Source organism: Trichogramma pretiosum, unplaced genomic scaffold (genome assembly GCF_000599845.2).
Source record: "Trichogramma pretiosum strain Unisexual culture from Peru unplaced genomic scaffold, Tpre_2.0 scaffold9, whole genome shotgun sequence".
NCBI lineage: Eukaryota > Metazoa > Arthropoda > Insecta > Hymenoptera > Trichogrammatidae > Trichogramma > Trichogramma pretiosum.
In genome coordinates this window covers 2,143,614-2,160,090 of record NW_019641697.1, presented here as the reverse complement: position 1 = coordinate 2,160,090, position 16,477 = coordinate 2,143,614, and the positions used below count along the sequence as shown (strand labels likewise).

The window sequence follows — 16,477 nt, the reverse complement described above, 5'->3', positions numbered from 1 at the left end:
CAATAATCAAAGATTAATTTTTTCTCAGGTGAAAATAGTACATCAGATCTGACTCCAGATCTGATGTCAGATCTGATATGAGTTCTGATGAACGCGGATCAGATCTTATGCCAGATCTTATATCAGAATTTGCATTAGATAATCGACATTAGAACTTACATCAGATCTGATATCAGATCTAATGTCAGATCTGAAGTGACTGTGAAGCCTTTAATTATTTAAACAATAAGTTTATTAATAATTAAAATTTAATAACAAATCTTAAACAATGAAAGTTATCGAATTAATTCAAATTCACTTTATCAAAAACCTAATCATTAGAGGAATCATTAGGAGAAGATCACTCGTTCCTGCGCTTGGCGTAGAAGCGCCACGTGTGTCGGGCCCGAACAAAAGTCTCGAACTTGGCGTGACTCGGATCCAGACGATCGAGCTGATCACGACGGGCTATCAGGCCCCAAAGCCTGAAGGCCTTTTTGCTACGGAGCAGTTTCTCCAGCCAGGCCCGCACTCTACTGCCCGTCACGTGGCTGCTTACCCAAAAGTGCTCAGCCACCAGCTGCCGCCAAAAGTCCTATGTACGGATGGACGGTCTTCTCAAACGTCCGTTGGTCGTCCACACCGTCGATTGGTGACTTCGCCGACAACACGTCCACGACCTCGACAATGTCGAGGGCCACCAGGAAGGCTGGGCTGACCGGATCTATCGCCTCTTCTTCCTCCTCCTCCTCCTTCTCCTCATCTTCTTTTTCTTCTTCTTCTTCTTCTTTTTGTACTCCTCATCCTCACGACGCTGCTGCTGCTCGAGGAGGCCGCTGTCGCGGACTTGGTCATCATTGCCGCAAGAGCACACGACGACGAAGAATCTATCAGCTCGATGAGAGCAGCGACCTTGGCCGACGACGTCGATGCTGCCGAGAAGAGAGACATTGAGCAAGTAGCAGACCCGGTTGGACCGGTTTTCAAAGGGCCGATGGACACACCAGCTAATTCCGAACATCACAGAATGGATTGAGAGGGGACATGGAGAAGTGGACTACTATCTCACACAACTCCTATCCGTGCGTGGCTACTTCAAAAGCCATAGCCAGCGTTATGATAACACCCTTAGCGCACTCTGCCCGGCCTGCCCAACCACAATAGAAGACGCGGAGCACGCATTCTTTCGCTGCCCGCGATTCCTCGAAGAGAGGGAGAGACTTCAACAAGTCCTCCAAGAAGTAATCGAGCCGAAAAACATCGTCAGGCTCATGCTCGAGACCGCTCAATAACAACGTACAGGGGAGATTCGGTGGCGAAGTAACCAGATACATGAAACTGGTGCGTCTGCTACCACCTGCACCCAATGTAAGTAACGTTGCTAGGCCCGAAGACCGCATCGTCGACCAGCTGGCCAAGCTCTCTGCTGCCGTTGGTCCCGTCGTTTTGGACGCAGCCGAGCAGCAGCAGCAGCAGCAAGAGGAGCACCAACGGTCCAGCTGGCGCTGGACGAAGCTCGCAATCGTTACGGACAAGAGTCGTATGCGATATTTTGCTGGCTGACACGTAGTGCATAATGAACGTGTACTTACTCTTAAAATCAGAATAGTTTTTTGGAGCATAATTGCACCAGATATGAAATATCGATGCTTGTGTTTGAATTTTTTGTTTTATTCTTGTTTCTAATTTGGTTTTTTGTTTTGACTGTTGATTTATGTTTTTGAATTTTTTTAGTTTTTTACTTATTTGACTTTTTTTATTATTACTTATTTGATTGATCAATTTTCTTGCTTTTATTTCGCTTAACTTTGAATTTTTCAGCGAGTCGAAATATCGTTCTAGTGCATCGAGCCGTCATCATCGCTTATTAATTTAACATGATAAAAATTTCGACTTCCCTTAAGAAGACACATACTCATAGACACGTATACATTCATGCATTGATCAATACCAGATTTGAAAACATGCATGATAGTGCGTACAGTCTCGCAACATTTAAGCATTGGCAGCGCATACGTATCACTCATATTATATGCACAAGCAAGAGAGAGAAAGCCGACTCAACGTAGTCGAGTCCGTAAGCTACTCAGACTGTCTTTGCTTATGCTCTTATGATGCCTCTGTGTATACGTAAACACAGTCATACGCGCGTGTGAGAGCGAGAGAGTAAGAGATGCGTGCGGCAAATCTCGGCAGCAGCAAAAAGCAGTAATCGAGTTTGACGCATCGCCAACCGACGCTGTATAGAAACTTATATTACCAAAGTTGCGCTAGCTCGCTCGTTTTTCACAGGTTCACCCCTCATGCCAAACGCCCATAAAGATGTTTCACATAAAAAAAAAAAAACAAAAAAAATAAATAAATAAACGCCTACCATCTCTCTCGGCGCCCAACGACCATGACGCTTGCCCACCGTACGAGCAGCTCGGTTTCGAAAACAACGACGACAACGACGACTGGACTGACGTTGATGCTGTCCCAGATCCGACGCCAGCGAACCTTACCAGCGTCTTCGTTACGCCGCCGCCGCCACCTCTCGTCTTGCTACCGGTGTTCTTGTTGTTGCTGATGCCAAACGACGCTCTGCGCAACAGCACCATGGGCTCTCGCAACAACGACGACGACAACGACGACGACGGTGACGTTGATTGTGACGTTGACGTCGATGGCAACGATGGTGGTGGTACTGTAGCTGCTGCTGCCGATGATGACGATAGCGGCGGTGTTGCTTGAGCTCCGTGTGTCATCTTTCGGCGCGGTCTGAGCCTCTTAGGATTTAATGATTTTAAATTATAAGCGATGTATGCCTTTTTTGCTCACTAGAGCATCAGTAAAAGGATTACTTTTAGCACTATGAATCCATCCTTAAGCACTAAAAGTTCGTTCAGTAGCAGCTGATGAGCATGGCAAAATAAGAAATCTAACAGCTACTTTACTTACAAGGAGACCTTCTCACCTTCGGGTCATGGATTTGGCCCAAACTTTTTCTGGTGATTCGGGATAGTTAAAAAACATGCCCTGTTATGTGAGGTTGTGTGAATATGCCCTAGAAGCCTTAGGTAAAAAATAAACGTTAAAATAATAAAAAATAAGCATATTAAGCTCAATAAATATTCATGTCCTATCCTTAAACTATTTTTGTTACTTATTTTAGACACCTGGATATTGAAAACATTACATTTCATTTTTAAGAAGTTGTTGGATCTTGTTGATCATAATTTTTTATGATTGTTATGATTGTCAAGCAAAACGTAAAAAAAAACGTAAACATCAAAGTATCATAACCGCAATTTTTTGACGCGGTAAAGTCACGATGTCGTACTTACAGCTTAACGTGAAATGAATTAGTGATCGTGTCATAAGTGCGTCGTGTGTAATTTAAATATGTGTGTGTGGTTCCAGCTGCTGAGGACGGTGTCATACTTATTGCAGCGTCATCGTCGGGGCATCAACTCAGCTTCGGCTACAACTTAGCGCTTTATCTTGTCGCTCTGACGGTGAACGCCCGGCTGATCCTCAACCTGTTTTACCAGGATGACAAGGGCTAGAGAAAAATCTTGGATATCATGTATCAGATGTTGGTGGAATTCAAAGCTAAAGTCATCGCCGCCACTTTCTCGCTTGGGCACGAAAGCTTCTACAATCTGCTGCACAAACTCGCTAAGGGGGACTTGGATCGAATTTTTTAGTATGTACGATTTATGAAAAGCAAATCTTCGGCTTACAATGAATGAAAGGATTTGTGCTGGCGTGAAAATGATCTATAATTTAATCAGTTATAATTGCATTTTTGAAATATTTTTTCATATAAACAAAGTGAAAAAAATTGATGTACCGTGTAAAATTAATTAATTGTAATGTTATTTCGTATTTGAAAAGATAAAAAGTAACAATAAAAACCAAATACGTACTCCGACAACAATATAATGATCCTGTTGTGATGGTTTTTTTTCGTGATTTCATAATCGAAATCATATGATTCATCATATAATTTATTATATGATTTATCACATGTTATTTTGGCGTGAGAAATCATATGATATATCATATGAATTTTACATGATTTCTCCCATGAGTGCACTCTTATTGTCGCGCACCGCGTCACTGGTGGGGCCTTGTCGCCCCAAGTGACAATATATAAAACATTTTTGAGTCATTTCAGATAAAATTTAATACATGTTATCATATCATCCATTTTATACATTTCAGTTGACAAGTTCGTATTTTCAACTACAGAAGGTGCATCAATCACCCGTAATATTTGACTACAAAAAACGGTTTGAACGTCAGGACTTTCCAACCAAAAAAATAATTTATTTTTTCTCGACAAGAATTTTTTACTTCTACTTGGCTGTCAAGTATGTTAATAATGATACCCAGATACCATTCTTTTTCGTACATAACTATTACCCAATTATCGATCGTAGTAAAATTGATCGTGCTCAAACGGATTTCTTTATTCATCTCTGATTCGTCAATTAGTTCTTTTTTGTCTCTCCATACATTGACTATTTTAAGTTGTAATGGCTTCAAGAGGACTTTTTTCTGCAGTCTGTCCAAGATACATTTCGAAAAAATAAATCGTTTGAATGGTAATTCACCCGAACGATTTGATAGACATTTATGGTATCACGGGCAGGTTTTATATTTGTTGGGATTAAATTATTGATTGCTTCAATTTCATTTTCTGAAATCACATAACTCAAAGTTTTGGTGTTTTTACTTTTTACTACTCGATGCATGTGCGAGGCACTCAAAATGTCCGTGCCATGTGACAATGCCCGATTGCAAGTTTCTTTTATCGACCCACCTATACCATCTACAGCACTTTTGCCGTGCCCAGCAGCCGTGTAATTCCAGGCAGAATTTTTCCAATTATCAAAATTACAAAAATAATTAAACAAGAAAAAATTTGACTTATTTTTGTATCAAGCAGATGGTCCGTCACTTTGAAAATAAATTGATTTTATATGAGGGTAATTCTGCTGGATTCTTAACAAAACAGGCTTTAGAGTTACCCAAATGGCTGCTGCGGAATGGCTAAGGCAGTCAGAAAAAAGTTACAAAGGATTCAAAGCGAAGCTCATCGTTTCCATCTTTGAAATAAAAACCACCAGTTTACAATGACACTTACTTTCTTGTTCCTCGAAAGTCAAATCCTTGAATTTCATTGGCGTATTTGCATAAATAATTTTGTGGAAAATCAACAACCAATAAAATTTCATCGGAGCATAAATTTTTGTTAATATTTTGCAAAGCTCTAAATTGATGAGACGTTATAAAAGAGTGTTTTGTAGAAGTGGGAAGGATAATTTTGAATGAATCAAATAATTTCATTTGTGAACCACAATTTTTTTTTTGAAATAACTTTCACATTTGAAATAACGTTGATTTTTTGATCCCGATTGACTTACTCTTTCATGTACCTACGAATGATAAAAAGTTCTGACATCGGGCAAAAAGTTTCTAAATAAATTTCGGTCGCAACATTGAGAACAATTTCGATCCATACAATTTTTATTTTTTACGTCACAAACCAGATTTTTAAAAAACAGTGACACTCTTTTTGTTTTACGATGTTGTTTCGATACAACTTTCTAAAAATTAAATAGAAGTTAATATGTGTTCTACATTGAAAAGTGTTTCTGGCCGAAAATTTTGTTTCAACAACATAAAATGGTCTTAATTTATAAAAATATGATTTAGAAACTTTAATGCCTGATTCTCTCAGAAATTTTTCGTATAACTCACCAATTGTGGTCTTTAAGTAGCGTTTTCGATATCTTCGCTTATTTTCAGTAAGATAATCTCGAATGCCTGGACCGGGTGTAGAGTTTTCATCGTTATTGAAAAAAGCTATTATACGACGCTTGATTATTTGCCGATTTGTCAATTTAAGAGTTTTGGCATCCCTGCTGAAAGAAATCAGGTGATTTATCAGATGATTTGTCAGTTCCAAACGTCAGCTGATTTGTCAGCTGATTTTTTTCCAAAATATAAACCATCGAGTTTCAGCTAGATTGATTAATAATAATTATAGTTCAATGAGTATATTTCTTATGCTGCGTGCGTTGATTGGCTTTTTCTTCCGTTTAAAATTCACAGTTATGATGCTAGATGAAAAAAACAACGTAATCATAAACAAACTATAATAACCGTAATTCTTGACGTGTAACAGAAAAGTTACGGCCTCGTACTTCAAATTTAACAACAAATTATTCAGTGCTGGTGTTGCGAACAACAAATTATTAGTGCTCCTTGTTAAAATTAATATTTGTGTTATGTGTTCTAGATGCTGATGAGGTGAGGAGGGTAACAGAAATAAATCAGCCACGTAAAAAGTTGTATCTGTTGGTGCCGTTGATGCAGTTCTCGTAGAGTGAGTTGACATTTTCTATGAGATCTCAAAGTACCTCTTGCATATTACAGGAATAAAATATTGTTGCGCAATCATAATAACCATACATAGCTGTGTTAAAAACGACTTTTTTCTATCTATTCACAGGTCCAATCTCAGCTCTCTATCTTTTATTTGCGACCCTTACATGCAATCGGATGTTGCATTAATTTCGACTTGTTTTTCTTGGGTGGGACATTTTGAACTGATAAATCATCTGATAAATCAGCTGACATTTTGAACTGACAAATCATCTGATAAATCAGCTGACATTTTGAACTGACAAATCATCTGATAAATCAGCTGATTCATAGGCTGATTTATCACCTGATGAATCACCTGATTTCATTCAGCAGGGATGAGAAGATAACGAAAATGTTTCTCTAAAATGTTGGTTATTAAAAGATACTTGACGTCTGATATGACTAATCGGAAATTTTAGAGAACTTTTAAAATCATTCGTCATAAATTTTGAAACGATAAATTTATCGCGATTGTTTAAATTATTATAATTTGTACTCATTTGTTTGAGTGACTCGTTAAATTTTTTAAATTTTGATTCTAATTCAAAATATGATTTTCTCAGAGAGTTTATTTTTAGATCATTACCGTTCAGCAACTTTGTTTTGAGCGTAACTTCTTTTTTGATTTTCAGTAACTTTGATGAGAGAGATGTAATTTTCTTTCTTAATTTCATTTCAATGGCTGGAGAAGCGCGGGGTGGATCGACATATGTTTTTTTCTGAATTCCGGTTGTGCCAAAAGTTGAAAGATCAGTTGAAGACCGAGTAATATGGAGCGTTTGAAATAGATCACAAATCGTTTCACTGTGAAAAAACAAAAAAAAATAAACCGTGACATCAGTAAAAATTAATTAGTAAAAAGTGCTGAACTAATTTAAAGTGAGTAATGTAAGTAGCTTGCTTTGAATATTTATAATTAAAATTAATAACCTCGTTTCTTTCTGACGATCTTGCGTGACTGAGATTTTCCCTCTCTCCAGATTAAAAGTTGTTCTTTTTCTTGTTTCTCCCCAATCTTAATTGTTCAATAAGATTGGCTTGATCTATTTTACAATAATATTAATATTTATTACAAAAGAATCACAAAAATTTAAGCACACAGGTTCTTCGGACGATTCTTTTCAGATGCGCTGGTAAAGCTGCCAATGATACTGTGACGTACACTGTGACTATAGTAAGACATATTTTTTTTATACTTCTATTGTTTACATTTTGGGTCCGAGCGCCAGCATGTCGCCGCGCGAACAGCCCTCGTAGCCCCAAACGCATTTCGCGAAAAACTTGTTGTGGTTTGTTGTAGAAATTATATTAATTCTTGTATGCAAGCTCCCTAGTTTCATCGTATGTTCACGAAGCTGTACACATTACACGAAGAAAATAGTATATATAATATATGAGTCTTTTTTTCGACGTCTAAGTGTGGATTAATCGGGTGACAATCAGTACGAGAATATCGCGTTGGAAAGTTGGTAGTTCTGCAATATAGCGTTAGGAGGCTGCTACTGCGGCAATAATAACAGCAACGAACGGATAGGCATGCACTCTATCCATACTTACTTCGTTATCTTTGCATTTTTTCTCATCACTTCATTAATTTAGTATACATTATTAAAAATTAATCATTTAAATTTCCGTTTGATCAAAGTCAGCCAGCATCTCGCATGGATAACAGCTTTGAGCTGAAGAAATTATTATATGACATCCACGTGCCGCCAGATTATGTGTTACTGTCGTTGGATGTGACGTCTGTATTTACGAATATTCCTTGTGATTTAGTGTTGAGCGGTTTTAGTTGCTTAGAACCGTTTCCATGGGAAAAACTTGACTATAATTAAAGATATGCTATTGGAGAATTCTTATCCGATGGACTTCATAGATAGATTTATGAACAAAAGACTAAGAAAAATCAAGTTTGGTCCCCAGCGGAGGTTTCATAAAAATTTTGTAAAAATTTTGTGAACTGCAATAAAAAGTAAAACAGTGTAAAAAATGTAAGATTACTAACAATTTCGGACATGTGATACGTTTTTTTACACTTTTTTACTTTTTATTGCAGTTTATGACATTTGTTTACCGATCATTAAAGAGATGAAAACCCTATGAATTTAAGCTCATTAATAAAATTGTAATTTTATGCTGCATTTTTAATCACTAGCTATCCAAAATTGTTAGTAATTTTACATTCTTTTACCTATTATTACATTTTACAATTTAATATAATAGTTTTAATTACTACTTTTACTCTTTCTTGAACAATTTTTTTCCATCGGGGGTGAAAATAAGAAAATAATGTGCAACGATACAATAGACAATCCGCTGTCTTCTCACACGCTTAGGTTTGGGAAAATATGTCTACAGTTTATTCGTAACTTTTATGACTTGTTTACAAGTGTTTTAAACAAGTATGGATTGCGCTCGATGGCTATAGTAGATAAATCAATGACTTCCTTAATAAGACTAGGCAAAGACTTGTAGTCGAAGTGGACGAGCTCGGGAATGGTTTATAAAATTGACTGCTTAACTTGTCCAGCGGTATACGTGGGTGAGACTAATCAGACATTAAGTGCTAGAGTTAACGAACTTAAGAAATATAAGAAAGGCGTGTCAATGGTCTCGGTTGGACATAAAAATTCACTGGGATAATATTAGATGTTGGACCAGGAAAATGACTACCAGAAACGTGTGCTGTCCGAGTTGTTGTAAATAAATTTTTACAGTAATACGATGAATCGAAAAGCGGATGTGTTATTTTGTATACATTGTTTTCGTCGTGAGCATATGTGGGTCAATATCTGAACTGATTGATTGACTCTTGAGTAGAATTGTTGTATTGTATTGTTTGTGGCTTGGAGAGACAGACATGTGTCTCCGAAACAGTGCTAATAATTCTTAATGTTTTAACTTCATATTAACAATTTTTTTAAATAAAAAGTGACTCTGGAAGTCCATTGGATTGTCCAACAATTGTGTTTGATTCTTGTAATAAGTCATGTATTCGAGCAAGGACTTCATATTATTGCAATCAAACTTCACGCGGTAAGTTCGTTTGATCATGTAATTATTTTTATCGTTTTTTCTTATATGTGAAACAGAATTTCAAAAAAATGACAATCAAAAATTACTTCTGATGAGGTTATTTATTTAAATTATGACACTTATGATTTCAAAATTAACTTAAATCACTTTTACAATATTTTTTAAGATAAACATAAAAAATTATTTTGGAAATAATTACAAGTTTTATTAATACAAAAACGTTTTCTATGAAGATCAATATATCTTAAAATTAGGCAAAATACATAACTCTCTTTGTATCAGCGTGTACAGTTATTGCTCTTGCCATTGCCCCAGGAGTACGATCTTCACTACAGCCAGATTGGTGAGATCCTTCTCCGCTGAAACAAATAATTTCTATCACTCACCTGCCTTAATATACAGGAAAATTCTATTTTTAAATCATTAATTTTTTATGTAACTTATTAGCGTACAAGAAGATGTACGTTAACACTTGAGAACAAATAAACTTTTCGATAGCTTGAACAATCATATTGATAACTCATTGGTGTTTATTTATAGCTTTTTTTATATCTAGAACGAAAATAAACAAACAACAATCGTCAAACTAAAACGTTTCGGGATACAACTAATAGAAAATTATTGGCAAAACTTAAAACTTTCGTTGTTTGTGTTATTCAAAATTTAATAAATTTTATTTGTAACGTAAGATAAATCAAGTTGTAATCCTGAGCAAGACTCAAAACATACAATTTTCGTAAAAAGTGAATGGAAAAATGCTTCGCTTGTGTTTGTTGTCTTTTTTCAATCGCTTTCTTAAAGTTTTAAGTTGATTTATATTAGAGCATAACTACAATTCGTCAATTTTAAAATAAAATAAATTAGAAACATCAGTTTTCAGGTTTTTCTAACAATTTACCACTAAAATGGTCATACTACATCTTAATTTGACAATTTTTTCAATTTAACCTTCATTTTCACCGCATTTATCTATCTATATATGGGCTAAGCCATAGTTGGCGGGATGGTCAAAAAAATTATGTACTTCTGAAGAGTACATTGGAAAGTGAAAATCCTGAAAGTTTATTTTTCTGCTGATATTCCGCTTGCAATCCTGATTTTCTGGGGTTGATATTAAAAAATTGTTGAATCTTGGTTTTTAATGTAAAATTTGATGTTGAATTCAAATTTGTACTTAAAAATCATATAAACAACTTGTCTCCTTCGATTGGGCTGATATTGTAATATTCATCGATACATCAAAATACAACTTCTGATAAATTTTGGTTATCGGCAGACATACAGAATTCATTATTGAGCTTAATATGAGTCAAGAAACATGGATTTTCTCTAATTTTCCTTGATTTTTGACTCATATTAAGCTCAATAATGAATTCTGTTTGTCTGCCGATAACCGAAATTTATCAGAAGTTGTAATTTGATGTATTGATGAACATATTACAGTATTGACCATATCGCTGGATACGAACATGTTTATTTTTGCACGGTCACATGATTAATGCCTGAAAATATCATTTTTATGGGGTTTCAAGTTGTTAATATGATTTTTAAGTACAAATTTGGATTCTACATCAAATTTTACATTAAAAACCACAATTCAACAATTTTTTCATATCAACGCCAGAAAATCAGAATTGCAAGCAGAATATCAGCAGAAAAAGAAAATTCAACTTTGAAGCTCTGATAATCCAATAGGGTTGGACCTAGAGGGCTGAAACTTTCAGGATTTTCACTTTTCAATGTAATCTTCAAAATTATATAATTTGAGAAAAAAATTTTTTTTGACCATTACGCTAACTATGGCTTAGCCCATATATAAAGCGAAGTTTGTGTATATTTGTCTTGTTTGATCTCAATTGGCAATAAATTTTATTTGATTTACATTTTACAAGTATGTGGACTCGACTCAGACATTTCCTGCTACGCACTTGATGTGGCCTGTTCCGGATTTGTTTATATACATCCCAATAGATAAAGATAAAAATATTGAATTCTATAGTATCATTTTGCAAATACGTCTTCACATTTTTCGTATGAATTGAACGTGGACGAAGACACGACGCGGTCGCTAGTGGATTGTAATACTTTGTCGAAGTCAGTGATTGGGTAACTATAGTTTAGTTCTTTAATTTTTTATATTAATATTTACAGATGATGCATACTAAAAAAATAGCATGTACGATATTAAGATTAAATTATCAAGGTTCTGTTGTAACGTTTCATGAGTAACTTAGAATCCCAATTTGTAAAAAATTATTACTCCAGAAATAAACTTATCTTTAGGAGTGACAATTGTAATTGTATAGTTGAGATCACGCAAGAGTTATCTCTTTGGGCGCCTGAAAGATAAATGACTCTGATTGACTATTGTGATCGTCAATCGAGTGCAGCATTACTTTTTCTTGAACAAAGACACATAAATGCTGAAAGCATGGTGTCAGCAAGTCATTTGAAGCTAAACACTCACTCCCGTTTTGTCTTTGAGTACAGTTATGCTCAAGGAAGCCATTGTTGTATAGCTGTACTTCAGTTAAACCACTAAACAAGCATAAATATAAAAAACTAGTCTCAATTTCTACCAAAATAGCATTGTTAAGACGCGCTCCGGCGTGTTATTGTTTTGGTCGTCACTGGCTAAATGCTTTACTTTGTTTTCATTTTGATAATGTGCGAGCTTACTCAGCTGATGGACATTTAAACTGTCTGCGTGCTTGTGTGTTCAAACTGTCGTTTAAACTGCCTGTATACTCGTGTGTTTTTCGAGGAAAGAATAACAGACCAATAATAACAGAAGAGAATATTGACATATTTCTTACTTATCAAAACTTTTTCTCGTTCTTGTGTGTGGACACAAATGGTTTCATATACCATTGTTCGCAAGAGTTATCTAGAAACTCCCTGGTGCTGCGTAATTTTCAGAAGATATCACCATACGAGCTGGTTGAAAAAATTCGTTGAGAAATACCCTTGGTCCTGTTAAGCTTCCCTTCGATCGGAGCCTGGTTCTGCCATCACCAACACTTATTCATCGGCCCATTGGACGATAAGGAATTTTGCAAGAGCAGAACGATTGGGTAGCGGCCGTTTGAGCCTAGCTGAGCAGACCCATACCGTTAGCTTGACCCGTTAGCGTGCTCCCACTGAGAACAAGGCAAAATGGTGAATCAGTCTCCTGTGAAAAGTAGAGAACTTTTCTGAGCTTTTGAACTTGGATATGCTTGTGGCCCTATACAAGTTTATGAAAATAAGTGATAAGGTACTGAGCCAGGTAATGTCTAGCACCCACTGCTCAATACTCCAATTGCAGGCATGTGACATTAGTGCGACAGTTGACATTTCTGTTGTCAGAGGACTTGGTCCAGCTTGCATAATGAACAACTGACTTGGATCTTGTTATCAACCCGAAAAAAAATCTATGTGGGTGGGTCCTCAAGAAATTATTAACGGTTCAGTTTTTCGAAATATCTTTTTATTCTTGTTTTTTTTTTATTTTCGGATAGTTTATACTTCTGAGAACCACCTTCCAAAATTTGATATAGGAGTTCGGATTTCAACTCAGTCAAGATTGAGATTAAGCGCAAACACTTACTCAGCCCTCAATGACAGTTGAAAAACTTTGAACGCGTTTATCTCGAGATGATGTTTTTTTTTGCATAATGGACGGTTAATCTTCGGATCTAGTGAGCCAGGCTTTACTGAATTTTACACGCCTTTCGATAAACATAAACGATATAGCAGACTGCAAAACATAACATAGAAAAAGAGTTTTTTCACTGCCTGTGATCAATGAAGAAAGAGACAGATTACAGCTGCTCTTTCACAAAACGATAGAGTATGAGATTATAGTTCGATTTTTGCTTGAGGTCAAGATGAACTAGAGTTGCCTCAGAGATAGATACCTCAGAATCATTATTGATGAGACTAATAAAATCGCAAGTATCTTGCTGGGTTTCATGTCCAACGTTGGAGGCAAGAGGAGCAGTCGATGAAAGCTATACGTCTGCGTTGTGGCCTTGATCCTGCTTTATTGGGCTACTTAATAGAGCAATGCTACAAAGAAGCAGAGTTATATACATCAGGCCACAACAGACTTTCCTAGCATTTCTCACGATGCAATTTAAGTTCTGACAAGAATGGAACAATTTCAGGCCCAATAGGCCCACTCGATGAAAAACCAGTGGTCTAACTGATTCATCTCAAAGACACTCTGTAATTGAATCATTATCTTGCATAACTCCTGATCTATTACTATTGCTTTAGGTCATACCTACATCAAATCAACAACAATAATAGAGACCTAGGGTCTGCCTTTTCTTCATCAGTGGAAGTTGCTAAGGATGTCATTTTCCACTGTCCTCGGTTCATAGAGGAAAGAGAAGAACTCCATCACCTCTTTCGATAATTCTCGAAGCCTAAGATGTTAGCAGTTTTTATGCTCGTCTTCAAACCCAGTTGACAAGTAGTTTCCTTCTTTACCTACTTGCTTAAGAAAAAATTAAGAGCAAAAGGGAGGATGCAGCACCAGGAAAATTACTTAGCTTAAGGGGACATTCCCATTGAAAATGAAAAAAAAAACGATACAATTTTTTACGTTAAAACATCATAAAAATATCCTGCTTAAATTTAAGAACGAAATTCACAAAGAAAAAAAAGTTATCCCCGATTACACGAAGCGTCTAGCGTGCTCGATGTGTACAGAACAAAACTTCGGACGCGTTTTTCTCAAAACTACTTTTATTCATCTCTTGTCAGTGATTAAGAAAAAACTACTGGTCCGATCTTTACGTCTAATATCTCATTTTAATCAATTCAATCAATAGTGAATTCACCCCCATAACTACCTAAAAGAGCATTTTTTAAGAAAAACTCGTGCCAAAATCGTAAAAATTGAAAATATCAATTTTTACAAGTTTATCTTCGAGAGAAAGTTGTAACGATTAAAACGAGATATTGAACGTAAAGATCGGACTAGTAGTTTTTTCTCAATCGCTGGCAAGAGCCGAAACACAGATTTCAGCCAATTTCGTCTACAGTCTACAAAATGGGTCTTAAGTCCCATAAAAATTTTTTTTTTTTGTAGTTTAATATGTAAGGAACAATACCCAAAAGCTCCAGAATGAATAAAAATTATAGTTTTCAAAAAAAAAAATATTTAAAAAGTGATTTTTTTACAATTTGCAATGGGAATGTCCCCTTAAGAAGATGGATTGTATCCGGTATTAGTAAAAAGGCACGACGATGAAGTACACATTATCAATATGCATGCAACACGCTTATGTAACGTGTTTGATTCATAAGTTGATTACACTCTTTTATTGTATTGATTTAATTGTTAAAATAAGATAAAATAAAGTATATACCTATCATGTTCTTTTTCCACCAAATGATACCTTGCACGGAAAGCTACCAAGTGAGCATAATATGCAGGTGCAGGGATACTGACAGATCTTGTACATCTTACGTACGTGTGGCATAACTGATAAGTAAGACATTGTAACTCATCACTTTCGAAATGATTATCATCCCAAAGAACATGATAGTGTGATGGTCTCGACGTTCCCTGAAAAATAAATAAAAATAATTTTTTTTTCATTTCATATTTGTAAAGTATTTTAAGAATATTTTATTAAATATTTTTCATGATTTCAATTTTTTTTATATTATTTATTTTTGAAATTCATTTGAAATTATAAATTGTTTTATTGCATTTACGTTTGCAAGTATTCTGACAAAATTTTAGTCCAATCAAAGTAAAAAAATTGTTTTCTTGAACTGTATTTTATTTGCAATCTGTCTTTGATACATATATGACAATAAACAAGTAGCAAGGGATAAGGATGCCGAACTTTTAATCAGTTTTGAATTTGCGTACGACATCTTGCTCATTATATATTATAGTTAGCAAGTGTATGTCAAAAGGTATGCAACTCATGCCCAGCTTTTTGCTTACTTTGTGCCCAAAAACGCCCTTTGGGCACTTATTGTACACGTATAACGGCGTGTATAGGCCAAACCATCGCTTGAATGTGTGTGTGAGTGTGCGCGGCTAGCAAGAGCCGACGTGCTAGAACAGGTCGCACATGCATGTAAACTCGCGTATATTGCAGCGGTGCAGAAGCAAATTTGGCTTAGTAATGCGTACGCGACGTGCGCTAGTCAGGAGAGTGCAGAGAGAGAGCAGTGAGAAGTGAGCTTCCCCTACTCACTCACTGCGTCTGACACGCGCGCATTAAAAGTCCTTTTCGCCGCATCCCACTCCGTGAGAAAGTCAAGAGAAGGAGGCGAGTGGTGAGAGAGCTACCCCCGCTTGTGACCGCAGGGCGCGACTATAAAAGGCGAGTCACAAGCCCCACTGACCCATTAACTAATTATTATTCTACTATTACATCATTAATTGATTTATTACTTATTATTCACACTTTTACCTAAAAGTTCACTATCACGATACTTAGTCAAATTTCAATCACACAGTTGAGATTCCTTCGTGCCGTGTTATTCAAAGCTCAGTTATTGCGACTTTACGATCAATACTTGTCCTGGTATTATCGACAATCGTGACGAAGTAATAATCAATTCTGGCAGTTTTTGCAAGTGCGGGAATTGCGCTGCCAAGAGATACTTTTCAGTTCTTCGGGGTGTGCAAGAGCATCAAACCGTGAAGTGCTTTACAGGGGGATTGGCTGTGCTACCCGTAACACAGACTTCCGTCTTGATGTAAGTTATCCTTAGGGAGCTCCTTACTATCCCATCTGCTACAACAAGCCGTTTCAAGTTTCACTTCCTTAGTTGAATACCGTTAGCGCAGTTGCAGAGATAAACAAAAGTGCGAGAGAGTCTAATCAGGTTTCACTACATACAGCTGAATACTAGCCTCTTACCAAATAGAACATGTCCATCGAAATCTAGGTTCCACATCAGTCGCGCTGGATGCCAAGATTAGATAGATGGTTCTAAATTAATTCATTATCCTACCCGACCGAATCGTGTGTGACTCCTTTCCGTAATCGGATACAGGAATACGTACGAGAGCGCGTACCAACCC

At 36.3% G+C, this 16,477-nt stretch overlaps 1 protein-coding gene across 1 annotated transcript in view; it reads right to left on the bottom strand.

Annotated features, from left to right (window-relative positions):
* Nucleotides 1-9,584: 9,584 nt before the first annotated feature.
* LOC106651337 (protein argonaute-2) overlaps nucleotides 9,585-16,477 on the bottom strand; it is a 99,641-nt gene continuing 92,748 nt past the window's right edge. The window contains exons 11-12 of the mRNA XM_014369780.2: nucleotides 14,796-14,995; nucleotides 9,585-9,794 (exon numbers count right to left, since the gene is read on the bottom strand). Coding sequence (XP_014225266.1) covers nucleotides 9,686-9,794; nucleotides 14,796-14,995 — 309 coding nt within the window. The 3' untranslated portion in view covers nucleotides 9,585-9,685. The remainder of the gene's footprint in view (nucleotides 9,795-14,795; nucleotides 14,996-16,477) is intronic.